At 45.7% G+C, this 19,733-nt stretch overlaps 1 protein-coding gene across 1 annotated transcript in view; it reads right to left on the bottom strand.

The window, feature by feature from the left end:
- SLC24A3 (solute carrier family 24 member 3) overlaps positions 1-18,414 on the bottom strand; it is a 460,077-nt gene extending 441,663 nt beyond the window's left edge. Inside the window, exon 1 of the mRNA XM_060285209.1 lies at positions 17,924-18,414. Within this exon, the coding sequence (XP_060141192.1) occupies positions 17,924-18,377 (454 nt within the window). The 5' untranslated portion in view covers positions 18,378-18,414. The remainder of the gene's footprint in view (positions 1-17,923) is intronic.
- Between the last annotated feature and the right edge of the window lie 1,319 nt (positions 18,415-19,733).

The following is a 19,733-nucleotide window of genomic DNA, read 5'->3' as shown; positions in this document are numbered from 1 at the left end:
TAATAAATGTCACATAATACTAAGAAATATTGTGATTTTTAATAATATGCAGACATTAAAAATTAATTTTAAAGTTTGATGCCATAGAGAAATGTTTATGATAAGTTAAAAAGCAGACTCCACCAACACTACACAACCTTTTCCAGAAAATAAAAGAGAAGGAAATACCTCCTATTTCATTGTATGGGCCCAGCAAAACCAGATAAAGATAGTACAAGAAAAGAAAACTAGGCTAATATCCTGGGTGATCACAGATGCAAAAGTCCTCAAGAAAATATGATCAATTCAAATCCAGGAAGATATACCATGAAAAACACACCCTTGTCACCATATTAACCGTCTGAAGAAGAAAAACCATGGGATCAAACCATTTAATGCAGAAAAAGCATGTGATGAACTTCAATACCCACCTCTGATAAAAAGTCTCAACAAACTAGGACTCCAGTGTCAAAACATTACATACTGTAGAATTCCATTTGTATGACATTCTAAAAACTATAGTGAACAGAAAACAAGGGGTTTAGGGATGGGGGAGGGTGTGATTACAAAGGGATAGTTTGAGGGAGTTTTGAGGGGTGATATTTCTGTTCTGCATCCTGTCAGTCAGTTCCACTATATGTTAGTTGCTTTTAATTTTAAAAGCAGGATTCAAGACACTATGTACAGTATTACATCAATTTTAAAATATGTAAGAGAGGAAGTATACCACAATGTTGGAAAACACTGAAACTGACCTGTCCTCATGCCCAGATTTATCAAAAGTAGGTTCAATGAGTTTTCTTTCTGCACATACGCCAACAAACATTTGTGATTTCAAAGGATCAAACCATAAAATCCCACACAGCAGGTCATTACTATCAGATTTTCAAAGCCAGGGTTGTTAAGGTCCTAGGAAACTTTGCTTTCTTTGGAACTCATGTTCAGATCACAGACTAGAATTACAACATCAGGGATGAAAATAGTGGAAATCTTGTAAACTCAAAGACCCCTAACAAGAAAAATCAATGGATACTAATTTCCAAAACGACCAATCATTCTCACGGCTATATGAGGTGACTACCCAGGTAGAAGGTAAGCCAAAATGTTAACTGCCTCCTAAAGCAAGCTAAGAGTGCCCCGAGAACCAATATTTCTGAGTAAACAAGTCTCTTATTTGCTACGGGAAGTAGCTCACGCAAAAATTCCCTCATTTTCCCCATTTAGTGACCACACTGCATGCCATATAATTCCCAGCAAAATGCCAGCAATTCAAAAACATTTCTGAATTTGAAATAATTTCACCCAGGCAATCTGCATTAAATATATTTCTGATGTGACCTTTCTGCTATTTTTTTCCTAAGTATTTACTAAGCAACGAGTCAGAAAACCAGGGTTCTGGCCCCAATTTAAATTCTCCTTCACATGAGTTTCCTCAAACATAAAATCAGATGTGAAAATACAAGGTCCCAAAGATTTCCATCTCCAATATTCTACAACAGCCAACAAATAATGGTGAAAGCAGTGTTTCAAAGAGCATCTAAACTACTTGGAGGAACAAAGTACTTGAGTGAACTATTTTCACAGAGCATTCATTCGGAAATATTGTGCAAATGACAGAAAAAATTATTCATCAAGGAAACTGTTAGCTAGCCGTGCATGGCCTTTATCTGGCAGTTAGCTCAGGTTACTGTACCTGAAAGTAATCGAACTGCAGGGATTGAGAACCACCCACCAACGTCCGACCTAACTTCACTAATGCAAACTGACCTTCTTTACACTTGTCTCCCCTCCCAAAACTTATAAGCAGTCTTTGGAGTAGAACAACATTACTGGTGGTGGAATTTCCCTTAATTCTTTTTTTTTTCTTTTTTTTTTAACATCTTTATTGGAGTATAATTGCTTTACAATGGTATGCTAGGTTCTGCTGTATAACAAGGTGAGTCAGCTATATATAAATATATATCCCCATATCTCCTCCCTCTTGCATCTCCCTCCCACCCTCCCTATACCACCCCTCTAGGTGGTCACAAAACACCGAGCTGATCTCCCTGTGCTATGCAGCTGCTTCCCACTAGCTATCTATTTCACATTTGGTAGTGTATATATGTCCATGCCACTCTCTCACTTCGTCCCAGCTTACCCCTCCCCCTCCCCGTGTCCTCAAGCCCATTCTCTACATCTGCGTCTTTATTCCTGTCCTGCCCCTACGTTCTTCATAACCATTTTTTTTTGTTTAGATTCCATATACATGTGTTAGCATACGGTATTTGTTTTTCTCTTTCTAACTTACTTCACTCTGTATGACACACTCTAGGTCCATCCACCTCACTACAAATAACTCAACTTTGTTTCTTTTTATGGCTGAGTAATATTCCATTGTATATATGTGCCACAGCTTCTTTATCCATTCATCTGTCGATGGATACTTAGGTTGCTTCCACGTCCTGGCTATTGTAAACAGTGCTGCAATGAACATTGGGGTACATGACTCTTTTTGAATTATGGTTTTCTCAGGGTATATGCCCAGTAGTGGGATTGCTGGGTCGTAGTTCTATTTCTAGTTTTTTAAGGAACCTCCATACTGTTCTCCATAGTGGCTGTATCAATTTACATTCCTACCAACAGTGCAAGAGGGTTCCCTTTTCTCCACACCCTCTCCAGCATTTGTTGTTTGTAGATTTTTTGATGATGGCCATTCTGACTGGTATGAGGTGATACCGCACTGTAGTTTTGATTTGCGTTTCTCTAATGATTAGTGATGTTGAGCATCCTTTCATGTGTTTGTTGGCAATCTGTATATCTTCTTTGGAGAAATGTCTATTTAGATCTTCTCCCCATTTTTGGATTTGGTTGTTTGTTTTTTTGATATTGAGCTGTATGAGCTGCCTGTATATTTTGGAGATTAATCCTTTGTCAGTTGCTTCATTTGCAAATATTTTCTCCCATTCTGAGGGTTGTCTTTTCGGCATGTTTATGGTTTCCTTTGCTGTGCAAAAGCTTTTAAGTTTCATTAGGTCCCAATTTTTATTGTTTTTATTTCCATTTCTCTAGGAGGTGGGTCAAAAAGGATCTTGCTGTGATGTTAAGCCATAGAGTGTTTCGCCTATGTTTTCCTCTAAGAGTATTATAGTGTCTGGCCTTATATTTAGTTCTTTAATCCATTCTGAGCTTATTTTTGTGCTTGGTGTTAGGAAGTGTTCTAATTTCATTCTTTTACATGCAGCTGTCCAGTTATCCCAGCACCACGTATTGAAGAGGCTGTCTTTTCTCCATTGTATCCATTGCCTCCTTTATCAAAGATAAGGTGACCATATCTGTGTGGGTTTATCTCTGGTCTTTCTATCCTGTTCCACTGATCTATATTTCTGTTTTAGTGCCAGTACCATATTGTCTTGATTACTGCAGCTTTGTAGTATAGTCTGAAGTCAGGGAGTCTGATTCCTCCAGCTCCGTTTTTCTTTCTCAAGATTGCTTTGGCTATTCGGGGTCTTTTGTGTTTCCATACAAATTGTGAAATTTTTTATTCTAGTTCTGTGAAAAATGCCATTAGTAGTTTGATAGGGATTGCACTGAATCTGTAGATTGCTTTGGGTAGTAGAGTCATTTTCACAATGTTGATTCTTCCAATCCAAGAACATGGTATATCTCTCCATCTGTTTGTATCATCTTTATTTTCTTTCATCAGTGTCTTACAGTTTTCTGCATACAGGTCTTTTGTCTCCATAGGTAGCTTTATTCCTAAGTATTTTATTCTTTATGTTGCAATGATAAATGGGAGTGTTTCCTTAATTTCTCTTTCAGAATTTTCATCATTAGTGTATAGGAATGCAAGAGATTTCTGTGCATTAATTTTGTATCCTGCTACTTTACCAAATTCTTTGATTAGCTCTAGTAGTTTTCTGGTAGCATATTTGGGATTCTCTATGTATAGTACCATGTCATCTGCAAACAGTGACAGTTTTACTTCTTCTTTTCTGAGTTGAATTCCTTTTATTGCTTTTTCTTCTCTGATTGCTGTGGCTAAAACTTCAAAAACTATGTCGAATAATAGTGGTGATAGTGGGAAACCTTGTCTTGTTCCTGATCTTACTGGAAATGGTTTCAGTTTTTCACCATTGAGAATGATGTTGGCTGTGGGTTTGTCATATACGGCCTTTATTATGTTGAGGTAAGTTCCCTCTATACCTACTTTCTGGAGAGTTTTTTGTTTGTTTGTTTTATTTGTGGTACGCAGGCCTCTCATTGTTGTGGCCCCCCCTTGTTACGGAGCACAGGCTCCAGACGCGCAGGCCCAGCGGCCATGGCTCACGGGCCCAGCCGCTCCGCGGCATGTGGGATCCTCCTGGACCAGGGTACAAACCCGTGTCCCCTGCATCGGCAGGTGGACTCTCAACCACTGTGCCACCAGGGAAGCCCACCTGGAGAGTTTTTATCATAAATGGGTGTTGAATTTTGCCAAAAGCTTTCTCTGCATCTACTGAGATGATCATATGGTTTTTATCCTTCATTTTGGTAAGATGGTTTATCACATTGATTGATTTGCATATATTGAAGAATCCTTGCATTCCTGGGATAAACCCCACTTGATCATGGTGTATGATCCTTTTAATGTGCTGTTGGATTCTGCCTGCTAGTATTTTGTTGAGGATTTTTGCATCTATGTTCATCAGTGATATTGGCCTGTAGTTTTCTTTTTTTGTGACATCTTTGGTTTTGGTCTCAGGGTGATGGTGGCCTCGTAGAATGAGTTTGGGAGTGTTCCTCCCTCTGCTATATTCTGGAAGAGTTTGAGAAGGATAGGTGTTACCTCTTCTCTAAATGTTTGACAGAATTGGCCTGTGAATCCATCTGTTCCTGGACTTTTGTTTGTTGGAAGATTTTTAATCACAGTTTCAATTTCAGTGCTTGTGATTGGTCTGTTTATATTTTCTATTTCTTCCTGGTTCAGCCTCAGGAGGTTGTGTTTATCTAAGAATTTGTCCATTTCATCCAGGTTGTCCATTTTATTGGCATAGAGTTGCTTGTAGTAATCTCTCTGATCCTTTGTATTTCTGCACTGTCAGTTGTTACTTTTTCATTTCTAATTCTTTGATTTGAGTTTTCTCCCTTTTTTTCTTGATGAGTCTGGCTAATGGTTTATCAATTTTGTTTATCTTCTCAAAGAACCAGCTTTTAGTTTTACTGATCTTAGCTATTGTTTCCTTCATTTCTTTTTCATTTATTTCTCATCTGATCTTTATGATTTCTTCTGCTAACTTTACGGGGTTTTTGTTCTTCTTTCTATAATTGTTTTAGGTGTCAGTTAGGTTGTTGGAGATGTTTCTTGTTTCTTGAGGTAGGATTGTATTGCTATAAACTTGCCTCTTAGAACTGCTTTTGCTGCAACCCATAGATTTTGGGTCGTCATGTTCTCATTGTCATTTGTTTCTAGGTATTTTTTGATTTCTTCAGTGATCTCTTCGTTATTTAGTAGTGTATTGTTTAGCCTCCATGTGTTTGTATTTATTACAGATTTTTTCCTGTAATCTCATAGCGTTATGGTCGGAAAAGATACTTCATACGATTTCAATTTTCTTAAATTTACCAAGGCTTGATTTGTGACCCAAGATGTGATCTATTCTGGAGAATGTTCCATGAGCCCTTGAGAAGAAAGTGTATTCTGTTGTTTTTGGATGGAATGTCCTATAAATATCAATTAAGTCCATCTTGTTTAATGTATCATTTAAAGCTTGTGTTTCCTTATTTATTTTCATTTTGGATGATCTGTCCATTGGTGAAAGTGGGGTGTTAAAGTCCCCTGCTATGATTGTGTTACTGTCGATTTCCCCTTTTATGGCTGTTAGCATTTGCCTTAAGTATTGAGGTGCTCCTATGCTGGGTGCATAAATATTTACAACTGTTATATCTTCTTCTTAGAAAGACCCCTTGATCATTATGTAGTGTCCTTCTTTGTCTCTTGTAATAATCTTTATTTTAATAAAGTCTATTTTGTCTGATATGAGAATTGCTACTCCAGCTTTCTTATGATTTCCATTTGCATGGAATATCTTTTTCCATCCCCTCACTTTCAGTCTGTATGTGTCCCTAGGACTGAAGAGGGTCTCCTGTAGACAGCATATATATGGGTCTTGTTTCTGTATCCATTCAGCCAGTCTATGTCTTTTGGTTGGAGCATTTAATCCATTTACATTTAAGGCAGTTATCGATATGTATGTTCCTATTACCATTTTCTTAATTGTTTTGTGTTTGTTATTATAGGTCTTTTCCTTCTCTTGTGCTTCCTGCCTAGAGAAGTTCCTTTAGCAGTTGTTGTAAAGCTGGTTTCGTGGTGCTGAATTCTCTTAGCTTTTCCTTGCTTGTAAAGCTTTTGATTTCTCCGTTGAATCTGAACAAGATCCTTGTGGGGTAGAGTAATCTTGGTTGTAGGTTCTTCTCTTTCATCACTTTAAATATGTCCTGCCACTCCCTTCTGGCCTGCAGAGTTTCTGCTGAAAGATCAGCTGTTAACCTTATGGGGATTCCCTTGTATGTTATTTGTTGCTTTTCCCTTGCTGCTTTTAATATTTTTTCTTTGTATTTAATTTTTGGTAGCTTGATTTATATGTGTCTTGGCATGTTTTTCCTTGGATTTATCCTGTATGGGACTCTCAGTGCTTCCTGGACTTGATTGACTATTTCCTTTCCCATATAAGGGAAGTTTTCAACTATAATCTCTTCAAATATTTTCTCAGTCCCTTTCTTTTTCTCTTCTTCTTCTGGGACCCCTATAATTCGAATGTTGGTCCATTTAATGTTGTCCCAGAGGTCTCTGAGACTGTCCTCAATCGTTTTCATTCTTTTTTCTTTATTCTGCTCTGCAGTAGTTATTTCCACTATTTTATCTTCCAGGTCACTTATCTGTTCTTCTGCCTCAGTTATTCTGCTATTGATTCCGTCTAGAGAATTTTAAATTTCATTTATTGTGTTGTTCATCGTTTGCTCTTTAGTTCTTCCAGGTCCTTGTTAAACGTTTCTTGTATTTTCTCCACTCTATTTCCAAGATTTTGGATCATCTTTAGTATCATTACTCTGAATTCTTTTTCAGGTAGACTGCCTATTTCCTCTTCATTTGTTTGGTCTGCTGGGTTTTTACCTTGCTCCTTCATCTGCTGTATATTTTTCTGCCTTCTCATTTTGCTTAACTTACTGTGTTTGGGGTTTCCTTTTTGCAGGCTGCAGGTTCGTAGTTCCCGTTGTTTTTGGTGTCTGCCCCCAGTGGGTGAGGTTGGTTCAGTGGGTTGTGTAGGCTTCCTGGTGGAGGAGACTGGTGCCTGTGTTCTGGTGGATAAGGCTGGATCTTTTCTTTCTGATGGGCAGGACCACATCCGGTGGTATGTTTTGGGGTGTCTGTGAACTTATTATTATTTTAGGCAGCCTCTCTGCTAATAGATGGGGTTGTGTTCCTGTCTTGCTAGTTGTTTGGCATAGGATGTCCAGCACTGTAGCTTGCTGGTCGTGGAGTGCAGCTGAGTCTTAGCGTTGAGATGGAGATCTCTGAGAGAGCTTTCGTCGTTTGCTATTACGTGGGGCAGGGAGGTCTCTGGTGAACCGATGTCCTGAATTTGGCTCTCCCACCTCAGGGGCTCAGGCCTGACACCAGGCTGGAGCTCCAAGACTCTATCAGCCACACGGCCAGGTATGTGGGGAGTTTCTTGCCTTTTGGGAAGTCTGAGGTCTTCTGCCAGTGTTCAGTAGGTGTTCTGTAGGAACTATTCCACATGTACGTGTATTTCTGATGTATTTGTGGGGAGAAAGGTGATCTCCACATCTTACTCCTCTGCCGTCTTCAATCTCTCCCTTAATTATTAAAGTTATAATTTTCTAATTAGCTTTATTTTGGGAGTAGGTGATAGGAGTTACTTAACATGACTGTTCCTTTTGTACAAAAAGGTACATGAAGTGTGTGTGGTTATAAAAGGGCAACACAAGTTATCCTTGTGATGTTGAATCAGTCCAATATTTTGACTGGGTTGGTTACAGGAACCTACACAGGTGATAAAACTGGATAGAATGTAATACACACACGCACGTGGGCGCACATGCACTGGAAAAAGAAACGGGAAATCTGAATAAAGTTCGTGGGTTGCATCACTGTTGCTACTCTGGTTATGACATTATACTCAAGTTTTGCAAGAATGTTACTATCGGAGGAAACATACAAGGGATCTCTTTGTATTCTCTCTTACAACTGCAGTGAGTCTACAATTATCCCTACACAGAAAATTCAATTAATAAAAAAGGATATGGTAAAAAACTATGCCTTCCCCCTACCCTGACCATTAGCCATCCCAGGAGGCAACAATTCTTACCAGTTTCATGTGCGTAAGAGTTAAAAGAAAGAAAAGGAGGAGGGCAGGAAGGGAGGAGAGGAGGGAGGGAGGGAGACTTCAAGCAGCTTGGGATGGTCCTGCAATGTATCAAAATAAATTGTCAGCTCCTTCATACTCACAACTGCCCTTGAGTATAGAAGTGTTTCTGCTGAACGACCCCCTACATACACACAACCCCCACTTCATCTCCACTGGATTCACGGAAGTAACCAGGTCTTTGCCCACAGGACAGGGCACTGGGTGACCCTCCTCTGGGAAATCTCACCACCCCATGATAAAGATCTAAAACTAGAGAAAGGAGCATTGCCCAGTGACATGGCCCAGTCAGATCACCTTACAGAGGCACCATGAGCAGACCCTCCTATGTGCATAGTTCCCAATCCTCTTGTTAATGGCCTCACTTAAATATGAGTAGAGGCCAAAGATCCCTTGACATAAGAAGAAAGCACATAATATGAAAAATAACAACAAACAGACAACAGCAACTTGGAGAGAGTCCATACAAAGAAAAGAAAACCTCGAAGACTACTATTAATATACTTTGGGGGGCTTCCCTGGTGGCGCAGTGGTTGAGAGTCTGCCTGCCGATGCAGGGGCCACGGGTTCGTGCCCCGGTCCGGGAGGATCCCACATGCCGCGGAGCGGCTGGGCCCGTGGGCCATGGCCGCTGAGCCTGCGCGTCCCGGAGCCTGTGCTCCGCAACGGGAGAGGCCACAACAGTGAGAGGCCCGTGTACTGCAAAAAATAAATAAATAAATAAATACATATATGTGTGTATATATATATATACACACACACACATACAGACACACAAACACTTTGGGATATAAGAAATTATACTGTATTGATGAGGCAGAACAGGATGGTACTAAAAATAATTTTCAGAGGAAAAAGGAGCTCTTGGAAGTTAAAAATATGACAGCAGAAATCAAAAGCTCAGCATAAGAATTAGAAAGTATGGCTAAGAAAACCTAAAGAAATTAGAGTAAAAGGATGAGAAAGAAACAGGAGAGAAGAGATAAGAAAATCAGAAGATCAATGCAGGAAGTCAAACACCCAAATAATAGGTAATCCAGAAAGAGTAAAGAGAGAATTTAGGATGGAGGAAATAACAAAAGACAAGTTCCCAGACCTGAAGGACTAAGTTTCCAGATTAAAAGAACCAAGCAAGTGTACCCAGGAAAATGCATGAAAACAGAACCTCAACAGTCATCTAATTGTGATATGACTGAACATCAGGAACAAAGCAAAGAGCACACATGCTTTTAGAGGGGAAAAAACAGGTTTCATACAAAACAATTAAAAACTAGGACAGCGTCAGACTTCTCAGAGGCAACACCAGAGGCTGGAAGAGCCATGCCTTCAAAATTCTAAAGCAAATGTGCTCCAACCCAAACCCTTGATGCAACCTAAAGATCTTCTAAGTGTGGGGATAGAATTAATATATTTTCAAGTCCACAATGTCTCAAACCTTTGTTTTGTTATTTCCACACCCCCTGTCTTAGGAGGCACCATGAGTGTGTGATCCCAAAACTGCATACCAAAAATAAAGGAATAAACCAAGAAAGACACATGTGTGAGTTCCAGGAAAATCCCAATGCCCAGGCTACACCCTGGAGCGTAACATCACAATCCCTGGGGGGGCAGGACCCAGACGTGAGGTTTACAGTTCCCCGGTGATTACAACAGGCACAGAAGATTGAGACCCACAGAACTAACCAAAGGTACAATTTTCACCCCCATGCATAACCTCACAGACCTTTATCTGTAGCAACTACTTATCATCTTGACTTTCAATCATCAGCTATATTCCACCTAGATGTCCTACCAGTAATCGAAGTCAAAATGCCCAAAAATGTGTATTTCATGTTCTTTCTTAAAAATGGCACTAATAAAAAAAACTAAAAACAGAGTTACCCTATGATCCAGCAATCCCACTCTTGGGCATATAACTGGAGAAAATGCTAATTCGAAAAGATACATGCACCCCAGTGTTCACTGCAGCACTATTTGCAACAGCCAAGACGTGGAAACAACCTAAATGTCCAGTAGAGTAGTGGATAAAGATGTCGATATATACAATGGAATACTACTCAGCCATTAAAAAGAATGAAATAATGCCATTTGCAGCAACATGGATAGACTCAGAGATTATCATACTAAGTGAAGTAAGCCAAACAGAGAAAGACAAGTATCATTTAATATCACTTATATGTGAAATCTAAAAAAAAGATACAAATGAACTTATTTACAAAACAGAAACAGGCTCACAAACACAGAAAACAAACTTATGGTTATCAAAGGGGCAACGGGCTGGGGGAGGGATAAATTAGGAGTATGGGATTAACAGATACAGACTACTATTTATAAAATAAACAACAAGGTCCCACTGTAATGCACAGGGAATTATATTCAATATCTTGGAATAAACTATAATGGAAAAGAATCTGAAAAAGAATATATAAAAAAATGGTGCTTGTGAGTTCTTGATGTCCACTGTGACGCCCCCTTTCTACTGGTCGCCCATGCCCTTTGTTCTTAGGTCAAAATTTTGCACAAGAAACCTGTTTGTTACTTCCTGTCCTTCACAAGTTCAGTTTCATGTCACCAAAGTGAAAATGACTTCTGCTCAGGCCAAACAATGCAGAAAGCACAAAGAGAAAAATGAAAAGAAAAATACAAAGTTGCAATGCGAAATTCCCCTGAACTAGGTCACTGATGAGCTGACTTTATCTGTTCCCCCTCTCCCAGAAATGAAGAGTGACTGACAAGCGAGAATAATGGCTGGATCTCACCATTTGAATAAGCAACTTGTATGGGTCTGGACAGCTCCAGAAATGACGAGGGCCCTTCCCCTGTTCCCTGGAACACTCAGCTAAACTCTACGCTCTAGATTCACAGGGTCAGGACCAACCTGCTCCATGGTCATGGACGGGTCCAGGCAAGCTGCATTTCTATCCAAGTCTCAAATACCCCTGCACTAGCATTCTCATCCCACCTCTCCCCTTTCTACACATGGATCTCGTTAAAAGGTTGAGGCTTCATGGAGGGTCTGTGCCTAACACCTGATCAACCTGCTGCAGTCTCCCACCATGCTGGGTACCAATGTATTTACATCTTCACCTGCAGTAAATGAGAGAAGTGGTCTCCCTTGCACCTTTGCCAACACTTCATTTTCATTTTTGCTAGTCTGATATTGAAAAATGATAACCCATAATTTTAAAATTTAGATATCTCTGGTTACTATCAAGGCTGAGGATTTTTACTTGTGCCTCTTGGCCATTTGCAATTTGTTTGGTTGGTTTTGCAAATTCCCTTCCCATTTCCTTTACCTATTTTTCTATAAGTTTGTTTTTGTTTTCCATTCTTCACCAACCTAATTCCTTCGTTTTCCAGGTTCCAGCTTCTCCTGATCACCAGCATCTCCTCCATGCCATGTTGTAATTCTCATAATTCTTGAAAATTAGTCGTTCAATGCCTCTCTTCCCACGAAAGTCTGAGCACCACGAGGATACTCTGGGTATCCGTCTCAGACACAGCTGCCACCCCAGCCACATGTTTACTGAATGAAGGAGAGAAGGTCCCTGTATCTTACACCAGTTGGGTCTGGGAAGAAACTGCTGCTGTTAAGGGAATTTCATAAGGGACCGTTTACAAAGGTGGGGGCAGGGTTGGGAAGACCAGTGAGGGAGGGTGAAGCCCCCAGGACGCACAACAGTGAAGAGCATCACCAGCCCAGGGATGAGGATGAAGAGAGAACAGCAGGTAGACTGAGACCTAACAGGAGGAGGAAGTCTGGAAGATGCCATCCAAGTCTGGGAAATCATGACTCCATGGTTTAAACTGCCCAAAGATACCCATCACCGCTTCACTCATAGAAAACCTTTTTCCACTGAATCCTCAATCCTTGAAATTCTCAAATCCCACACGAGGACACCATGTTTGAGACCACTGCAAACGAGAAACAAAAACCACTGCCAAATAAGCTCTACAGAAACTGAAGGCAGGAAGAGGCGAGAAAACTCGAATTCCCTTCTTGGCAGGACTACCCATTGGCTCTGCGACTTCAGGGACATTTTCTGAACTCCCCGGACCTTAGTTCCCTCATTATAAAAGTCTACATACTGTTATTTCCCCCTCTGAAATTGTTTTGCTCAAGGAAGAGAAATCTCCTTAAGGAAAAAGAGCGTTGCCAAAATCCTATCCTATCAGCCAACTTCCACCAGGCCTTGGAATCCTTAGCAAATGGCTGGTTTTGCAATTCTTTTGGCTTTGCCAACCCTCCAGGGTAAAAAAAAATCTTCCCACAAGGATTTAAGGCTCACAAGGGGAGGAAATCTTTGAGAAAAATCTGGGTTGATGAGCAGCTAAGAAAAGCCAGGAGGAAGGAGACACATCTATATATGTTTAGGCAGAAAATAGAAAAGGTTGAAAAGGAATGTTTTTCTAAAATACTGCTTCTATGAAAGCAACCTTCTGTTACTCCTTTACTCCCGAGTCAACTGAAAAAGGCAGTGTGATTCCCATTTTCTATTCGAGTCCTCCTAGGCTGGGGCTAGGGACGCAGAGGCACGCAGCTCTGATGCAGGCAGGCTTGAATTCAAACCCTGCCACTTAATGAAGGGGCTCTGATGGAGGCTCTCACCTTTCTCAGCTCAGGGTCAGTCCATGAAAAATGGGTAACAACACTGAATTTGCTGGATTGGAGGCAGAACTAGAAGTCATGAAAATACAGTGTGCCTGTAAGTGGGCCTCTGATATGCAGTCGCTAGGTTTTATCACAGGTACTGTCGCTCAGACATGAAAGCAGCTTCCGTACTTAACAAATGCCTTCTGAGCATCTACTCTGGGTGGGGTGATGGGGTGACAAAGGTGAGGAAAGGTCACAGGATCCCTGACCTCCTGGAGCTTAGACTCTGGTGAAGAGGAGATGGTACTCAAATCATAACCAAAGAAACACATAATTGCCAACAAAATGCTACAAAGGTAAAACAGAGTGTGTTCAGAGAGCAAACAGGCCAGTGGGGGACCAGGTCTAGTCCGGAAGCTCTTGGGCCTGGAAGTGAAGGATGCAGGCTGAACTAGCTGGGGTGGTAACAGTGGGACCAGCAGGCGCTAGAGGTCTAGGGCCAGAAGCATCCCCCTTCTGAGGAGCAGAAGAAAGGCCTTAGTGGTGATGCACGGACAGGGGAGGGCAGGGAGGGAAGAAAGAGCTGGAGAGTCCAGCCAGCCCTCCCAGGAAGCCACAGGAGGGACCGAAAGGTCATGGTCAGGGTCTTCTGAGGGGCGGGGAGCCACAAAGCTAAATGCGAGCTCTCAGCTCTGCCACTGAAATGTGCAGTTCAAATCCCCACTGCAGCCGCTCTTCAAATATCATCTCTGGACCCAACCAGGTAAGGCGAGCAGCATGACTGGATGGTATTTCAATAGAAATTGTACACACGCACACACACACACACGCACACACGCACACGCACACACACACACACACGCACAAAGACGCACATACACACATGCGCATATACATATACACATACACACATGCACACATATACACACATGTACATATACACACATGCACACTCATAAATACACATATGCACATATAAGCATACGTACATACACATACCTGCACATACACGCATATACATACACACACGTATATATGTGTGTGTGTATGTATGTATGTATTATTTGCCTCTTGCCATCTTGGGGAATGTCTACAATCACTCCTAAGTTATCATCCTTTTAAGATCCTGGTTTTCCAAAGATGGTCACAACAGCATCTCCCATCACATGTGCTCACCTTACCCTGTATCCTGACAATCCTCCATGGAGTAAGTGGTGGCATCAATGTCCCCTCTCCTCGAACTCGGGTTGACATGTCACCGCCCTAACCAACAGAAAATAGTGGCAGTGGCACTACGCAACACCTGAGGCTGACACATAAAAATGCCAGGCACGTCCACCTTGTTCTCCTGGACCCCAGCTGCCACGCTCTGGGGAAGTCCAACCAAGGCACGTGGAGAGGCCACACATAGGTGTCCGGTTGACAGCCCAGCTGAGGGTCCAGCCAACAACCCTCATCAACCCCAGACACGGTGGTGATGTTGCCTCCAAACGACTGCAGACCCAGCCGCCAAGTCCCCCAGGCCCTCAGTGTCTCCAGCTGAGGCCCCAGACATCACGGAACAGAGGCACCCCCACCAGGCCCTGACCAAGTCCCTGACACAAAGTATCCTTGAGTAAAAACATGAAAGAGTCGTCTTACACCACTATTTGGGGGTGATGTTATGTAGCAACAGCAGCTGAGCCAAAGAGTACCTCAAAATTTATACGTATGTACCTGTGTACGACTGTCCTTCTTCACTATTCACCACCCTAGGGACCTTTAGGAGGGGATGTCTCTAATTACTCCCAAGTTAGGACCTCTGGGCTTTGTCCACACCACTTACGGAAAGAGAGGACCAGGTTTCTTACTGCAAAGAAAAATTAAACACTTTTATTAAACTACTCAAAACATACAAAGTGATCCATTCACACTGCAAAAAAATAAAAGAAAATCGCGTTAGCAAATCTGACACCTTATTTCAACTGACTCTGAAAACAGATCAAAACCAAGATCTTCATCAACAACAACTAAATAGGGCACCGAGGGCTCTTCTTTCCTTGTCCACCACTGGAAGCTCAAGTGTCTGCAGCTTCAAGGAGGCAACGCATAGAAAGGGGACTTAGCCCAGGGCCTGGCACTTAAGAGCCTGCCAAATTCTGGTTAATATTATTATTGCTTTTGTTGTTGTGAGAATTAACATTTTTCTTGATTCCAGCGCTAATTCTTCCTGACTTAAGCTTAACAATGCTCCTGTCCCATCTGCGCAGGAAAGAATCTATACTGAGTTTGGTTAGATGTCCTGAAAGGGATCTCCGATTCCATACAATTAGAAATGTTATACAAGATTATATAACATAACTTCCACACATCTCTATTCTGGTTTGGTAAAAGAACTGTCCTTTTTATTTAAAAAAAAAAGAAAACTCAATATATGTTAGAAAAGAGGCTTCTGAGAAATAACACTTAATCACTGCATGGTTTTCAAGGTGAATAAATAAAAATATCACCTTTGATAATTATGAAGGTACCCCCCCATGTGGTTATATAAATATTACAAAGCTGCACCCAGATGGTGGCATGAATACCAGGGGACACAGGTGGGATCAAAGAGCCAGGTCACCTCACGTTGGTTTCTTCCTCTGCTCCCCAACTGCTGTGTGACCTTAAGCGAATCACTTGGCCTCTCCAAGTCACGGTGCCTTTAATACAAGGCTAAATTCCAAACACTTTTTAGCCATACTGAAGGACCCTCAAGTACAGCATCCCCCACGTTTCCAGGGTAAAAGTCATTATTCACATGGTTAAGTATGCTGAATGGCAACCCCTCAAGCAAAATAATCACTTGCAGATTCACACACATTAATCAGTATCTTAAAAAATTATCTCGAAAAACCTGGGCCTTGCGAAATCTTGCTGTGCATCGTGTAATGAAATTATCAGTATCTAGTGGAAGAAAAGGTGATCTGAGACAGAATTACAACTAGTATGCCATCCGCCGGCCCGATGGTACACACTCCCCCCACTGACGTTCACTGTTATCTTCAGTTACTGGGCTGGGGGTCTTCTCACGCGCCACATTTATGGGAGAGGGTGGAGAGGCAGAAGGAGAATGTGGATGGGGACTCCCTGGCAGTTCAGTGGTTAGAACTCTGTGCTTCCACTGCAGGGGGCACGGGTTCGATCCCTGGTCGGGGAACTAAGATCCCGCATGCTGAGCAGCACATGGTGCGGCCAAGAAAAATAAAATAAAATTTAAAGAAAAAGAATGTGGATGGAAGGAAGGAGAAGACAGATCAAGGGAAGGTATGGAGGAAAGGGCTGTGCATGAGTCCCTAACAGGAACATTTCTGTCCGTCTCCAAATGACATCTAGTCACCAAGTTTCAAGCTTGCTGAGTGTCTGACACCCCCTCCCTCCGAACATCCCAGCTTTCCCAGGGCCCAGGCAGCCCCCTGCCACTGACGGACTTAACCACCTGGGTCACATCCTCTATCCAGAAAAATGTCTTTTGTAGCCTTGAAAGTGGTGGAATTCGATGGCTCAGAGAACCCCAACCTGCAGAAAAATGGCCGGCATGTAAGTGACTTAGAACTCCCCTTTCCAAAGGTGGCATGAAGTACGGACTGGCTTTGCACTCATCAAAACTGAGAAGATGAAAAGGGGGTTAATGAAAAGCCTCTTTCTGAGAATCGGCCAGGAACTGCTTTCGACAGGTCAGACTCTGCCCTTGGAGAGGTCGAGCCTCCCTCACCCGGCACGGTCACCTTCCTGATGGCAGTCCTCATGGCCAGAGAGTCTGGGATCCAGGAGAAGTGGAGAGAACCCGGGAGTCTCAAGGGCTCCACTGAAGACCAGGACAGGCTCTCTCCTTTTACCATATATGCTGAAGTCGGCTAAGACCTGGACCAAGACCGACCATCTGCTTTCCCCACCAGGCACGAGACACTCAACTGGGGGAGGTCCCTATTTTAACTGATAGCACCCTTAAAAATATTTGACCATCACTGTCCAAATGCCTTCATTCTGCACTTCATAACACCTTGTATTGGAGCTCCGTCTATCTTAACACCAAAGCCTGTATCTGGGACTGCTTTTCCTCACGACCATTTCCATGGCTGTTTTCCCAGGAACCGTGCCACTTGAATGGCCGGGACATAAAACCGTTTTACAACAGTTATTCTTCCAAGACTTTCCTCCGTTTCTTTGACAGCTGCACACCCAGGGTCCAAACTCTTTACCGTGGACAACTGTTCTGAGCACATTCCTCCACCAGGTCTATTTCAGCTCAAGAAAGTCCAAGGTCAAAAATAAGACAAAAGTTGTGGGTAAAGGGGGCTCCCACCGCAGGGCACCCTCAGAGCAGTGAACAGAATGAGGGACAGTCCAGCCTAATGGCTTCTTCCCCGGCTGCAAGTCCACAAAACGGATCCGTCTTCCCAGCGAGTGGTCAATGGAAGAGAACCAGTCCCAAACCCTAGCCGGGGGCCAGCACTTTGTTCCTATCAGGAGTTCCCCGCACCTGTTCTGGAAAGGCGGGGATGGAGCTTCCTACCCGGTCCATCCCGCCTGAGAGGTTTCGAGAACTGTATGCTCACCAGTCAACCGGCCCTCCCTCCACAAGCCAAGTACACAGGTGGTCACGGCGCACAGGGGCCCAAAGCTCACCAGAACAACTTTATTACTGGCCACCGGGCACTCGTTTAGGGGAACCGTCCCCGCCGCCGCCCCCAGTCCCTCCAGCTCGTGGCAGGAAGGGCAGAGCCGGGAGGCACAGGTGAGGGTTCCCAGGGCAGCTAGGCGCCCAGCGTGCCTGCCGCGGCCCCACCGCGTGGTCCTCGCCTCCGGGGCCCCTCCGAGGGGCAGGGGGCGTCCTCGGCCCGGCACCCCCGCCCGCCGGCCCGGCCGGGGAGCCCGGCACCGCCGGAGCCGCAGCGCCCACTCGGGGCGGGCGGCGAGCACTCACCGTCGTGGTCCTGCATGCTCGACAGCGACCAGAGCAGCAGCGCCACCAGGGCCAGGAAGCCTATCTGGCTCAGCAGAAGGTCCCTCCGGCGGCTCCGGCGACGCTCGCGCTCCTCCTCGTCGGGCGACGGCATCCTCTTCGGGCGGCAGGGCAGCGGCCCCGGCTGGGGCCCCGGCGGGCGGCGGCCGCTCCGGTCGCGGGCGGCCGCGGCGGGCACGGCGGCTGGAGGCAGCTCCGCGCTCGGCGGCGGCGGCGGCGGCGCGTCCTCGCTGCGCTCCCGCCCGGCGGCCGCCGCCTCCTCTCCTTCCTCCTCGCGGCCGCCGCGGGTCTCCCGGTCTTCGTCCTCGTCGTCGCTGTCGCTCAGTCCCTCCTCTTCCTCCTCCTCCTCCTTGTCGCCGCCGGCCCGCGCCGCAGCCTCCCGGCGCTCGGGGTCCCCGTCCTCCTCGCGCTCCATGGCTCCCACGCTCGGCGTCCGCGCTCGGCCTCGGGCGGCGGCGCGGCGGGGGCGGCGGGGGCGGCCGGGAGGCGGGGGCGGCGGCAGCCGAGGAGGAGGAGCGGGGAGGACCGGCGGGAGGAGGACCCGCCGCGGGCCAACGCGGCCGGCGGGCGAGGCCACCGGGGCTGCTCCGGCCTCGCGGGCTGCGGGAGCGCGTCGCGGGGCCGTCCGCCTACTCCATGGTCCGCGCGCGGGGCCGGGGCCGAGCGGGGCCGAGCGCGCCGGGAGCTCGGGGCAAGGCGGCAGCCTGCGGCGACGCGGCGGCTCGGGCTCGGGCGCGGGCGCGGGCGGGGGGCAGCGGCGGGGACGCGGCGGCGCTGGCCAGCTCGGCGGAGAGGGGGCGCGTGGGGAGGAGACTGAGCCGGGGAGGGAGCCCCGCGCGCGGTCCTGCGCTCGTGCCGGCGCGGGAGGCCCCCTCTCGGGACACACGCGCAGCCGAGAGGCAGCTTTCTGGGAAAAAGGGTTCGCCCGAAACTTTCAGAGGAGCCGAGGGTCTCTCCGGCCCCCTCCCCACCCTGTGCCCGGAGAGGGGCGCCGCGAGTGCGCTTGGGTGCGCGCGCCCGGCCGCCGGGCTCGCTTCCTCCCGCGGGCCTCCTGGATTTCCCTCCGCCCCCTTGCGGGGATCCCCCTGCGCGCCCGGCTCGGGATCTGGAACAGGACTCCCCGGAGGCTCTTGGCTCACTGAGGATGTCCTGGCTCCCCCCTCTGGCCCGGGCTCACACTTCACTCGCGATCGTCCTGGACCAAGCCCAGGGTTGTGGCTGAGGGAAGGTGGGCAGCTGGCCCTGTCCCGGGTCAAGGCGGCCCTAGGGTCCCCAGCCAACCTCGGGAGGAGGCCCCTGCCTGCCCCCACCCCTGAGGTCAGAGCCCTAATCCCCCCACTCCTCTGCCCCCAGTTCTGCTCCAGCCGTCACCTGCAGCCCTGCAGAAGGTGCCCCGTGCAGAGAGGACACCTAGTGGTCTCAGGCACACCCACCCTCCTTCCTGGGGTTTCCGGCTTCCTCCCTGGTACCTGGCTTGGGCTGCTGGTTGGGATGGTGGATCTAGCCCCAAGGAGGAGGTAGGGCTGAAAACAGAAGGGCTTGTTCAAAAGAGGATCACTGAAATCCAGGTGACTTTCTCCATGGAGTCCGGTCACATCAGGAAATCTAGCTGCATGCAGATGGTCAGGGAGGTGAGGAGGAAGGAGGGAAGCTCTGTACAGGTTTCTCCGCTCCTAGGTCTTGGGAGGACCCACAGAGTCCAAGTGTGTTCCCACCTGTGGGTGACCTCCTGGCCCACGCCTCCCAGATGACACCCAACAGCATCTGGGGA

This window comes from Globicephala melas, chromosome 15 (assembly GCF_963455315.2).
Source record: "Globicephala melas chromosome 15, mGloMel1.2, whole genome shotgun sequence".
Classification (NCBI taxonomy): Eukaryota; Metazoa; Chordata; class Mammalia; order Artiodactyla; family Delphinidae; genus Globicephala; species Globicephala melas.
This window is presented reverse-complemented; position numbering and strand designations above follow the sequence as displayed.